The sequence below is a fragment of the Populus nigra genome, chromosome 6 (genome assembly GCF_951802175.1).
Source record: "Populus nigra chromosome 6, ddPopNigr1.1, whole genome shotgun sequence".
In the NCBI taxonomy this organism is placed as follows: domain Eukaryota; kingdom Viridiplantae; phylum Streptophyta; class Magnoliopsida; order Malpighiales; family Salicaceae; genus Populus; species Populus nigra.
In genome coordinates, this window is record NC_084857.1 from 21,316,885 (window position 1) to 21,319,478 (window position 2,594).

General features: G+C 35.9%; 1 protein-coding gene across 1 annotated transcript; it reads right to left on the reverse strand.

Moving 5' to 3' along the window:
* Positions 1-1,274: 1,274 nt before the first annotated feature.
* LOC133695681 (wound-responsive protein GWIN3-like) lies at positions 1,275-2,142 on the reverse strand. Its single transcript, XM_062117605.1, has one exon. The coding sequence runs from the start codon at positions 2,073-2,075 to the stop codon at positions 1,467-1,469; it is 609 nt and encodes a 202-aa protein (XP_061973589.1). The 5' UTR covers positions 2,076-2,142; the 3' UTR covers positions 1,275-1,466.
* Positions 2,143-2,594: the final 452 nt, after the last annotated feature.

Below are 2,594 nucleotides of genomic sequence, written 5' to 3' on the forward strand. Positions count from 1 at the left end.
TTGTCGCTGTGACATCGCTCTCGTGAGGAGGATACGACAATAATAATAATCAAATCTAATAAAAATCTAACATTTTTCAGCAATCAAGTTTATGCCATTGATCAATGCACCTAAAAATGCGAGCAATAATCACATATTTGTCAATCTTTTTCTTTCTTTTTTTTATTTCGAGGAAACCCCTTGTCAACCTGTAACACATCAAATATAAATCTATTTCTTGAATCAATGTAAAACATCGAGCCAAAAAATAATCATGCTCAGAATAGAATCGAATCCAAAACCAATCCAAATTATATTCCAAAATGTAAATGCATTACTGTTTCAAAACATTAATCAGGCTACTTCATAAGAGCTTATGCGATCAAAGGAACCAAAGATGTCAAGGTCAGAGATGATGAAGCAGGTGAGCTTGAGATGGTTTATTTCTTGTGTTTGGTAATGACAATTAGGTAGTAGATGGTAACAATATTTTTCTCGACTGATGACTGGAATACTACTGACTAGTTATTTGTTGATATATAAACCATAATTTAGAGGTGAGCCGTCTCCTGATCCGGTTTGCAAAACAAGACCAACGGATCCTACCACTAATCTACTTAAGTGATTACGAGTTCGAATCTCATCATTTCTTTTTTATTTGATAAAAAATAACGCAGAAAGTAGTATGGATCTATACAAGTTTTAAGCCTAAAGAATTTTCATTTTAGAAAATGTATTAGAGAGTAATATAAAATTATTCTTGAACCTCATCTAACATCTTAACCTTTTGGGTTGAGATACTTCTCTATACTCACTAAAATCATTGTTGCAGCAGCATCCCCTTCCACGCCATCAGCAGCAGCTTGTAGCACACCTCTCCAACAGCAGCAACTTCTTTGAAACTACAGCAGCAACTTCTCTCAAGCCATTAACCTCATCACCACCATATTACCACCCCTATCTAAGACCCTAGACTCTGACCTTCACAAAAAGATCACCTTTCACCTACCAACACCAATCCAAACCATGTTTTGAATCTGTGAAGATATGCTTTGAAAGATTTCCTTGCTAGCTTCAGTATCAACCCCTAAGAAGATCCTTCATTAAATTTGGATAGGTTAAGGACTTGTTCATTTCTCGCAAAAGGAACCGAGTGGGAGAAGGTTTGTGTACATCAAAATATGTCGATTTTAATAAATTTCAGATATTGGTTAAAATTGATTAATTGACCAGTCACAGTTGAGAAATAAAAAATTAGTGGTGAATCATATTCTTTAGTGAGACGCCATGAAAACTAAGGAAAAGCCAAAGCTAAAAAGCTTCTTATTTATTTAAGTTTTATTTATGCCCACCACATGATAGTAGGCAGTCGAGATCCTTCATATAGGATTGCAGTAGATAATAGTTCCGGTTCAAACATGATAATAGGCAATCGACTTCCCTCAATATCATTCTGACACCATTTTATTCTAGATTTTTGGTGCTCTCTATTCATCTGGTTCAAACATAACAAGAAGAGGGACGGCACCAGGAACCAAGTTCTTGTCACCGTTGACGCCAACTGGGATGCATGAGCATTCACAGAAGGGTTCGGACATTGGACAAAAAGAAAGCTGATAAAAACTATTATCACCTTCATACTTGGTGATCTTAAACCGATTCAATCTATCAACACCTCCAGTGGTCACAATGTATCCTTTCAGTGTTGTACTGAATCGGATTTTCCACATGGGTGTCACGCCTCCCATTAAGCACATGGCACCTGGCCCTGCAAAGTTCACATTTAGATGAGTTCCTTCGCGGATGACACTATCGGTGGATTGTATAACTGGTGAAAATGTTATTGGGAGGCTCTCGTTCAATGTGGAAAGTATAACATCTGAATTGCATAAGACCTGGCCATTGATAGTGACTGCAAGAGTTGTTGTATTGTCAGTCGAGGGGGCTACGATTAAATAACGAGCACCAGCTTGCACCTCATGACCGAAGACATCGAGCACTGCTGCAGCATCTTTGGCATGAACGGCCTCAGGAAATGAAGTTCCTATGAAGGCAAAGAGAAGGAACGAGAGCCCAAGAACTTCAGTGATCTTCATATTTGTTGAATATGAGTATTCGTTATCTCAATATTGTGTCTTGTTGATCTTGTGTTGAAACAACGCATGGAGAGCATATATTTATATGGAGCAAGCATATGGATTATTTGTTAGAATTAATTTAAAAAATCCACAAAAATATAAATTATAGTGTTTTACTCGTGCTGATTTCCGACAAAACTAGAAATTATAGCCCTCTGGCGACGAGTTGTCGTATAGGTTTTGAGCTCTTGCCTCTTGCTTACTTGATTTATCCCACAAAAGTGTTTTACATCAATGAACTTAAAATTTTAAATATCTTAAATTTAAATAAATAAACTATACTTTTTTGAAACGACTATCATTGTATTCATTTATCGTGTAATAAATGGTGAACTTGACAACTTGAAAATAAACACCATGTATAAAATTGAACAAAACCCACACAAATAGTCTACTCTATGGATAACTTCAATTAAAACTACTAATTAAATCTTTCAAATCAAATTCAAGTTGTCAAGCTAAAATGAGATTACATGT

Coding starts and splice junctions, on each gene's coding strand:
- LOC133695681 (XM_062117605.1), bottom strand. CDS start 2,075: ATGAAGATCACTGAAGTTCTTGGGCTCTCGTTCCTTCTCTTTGCCTTC.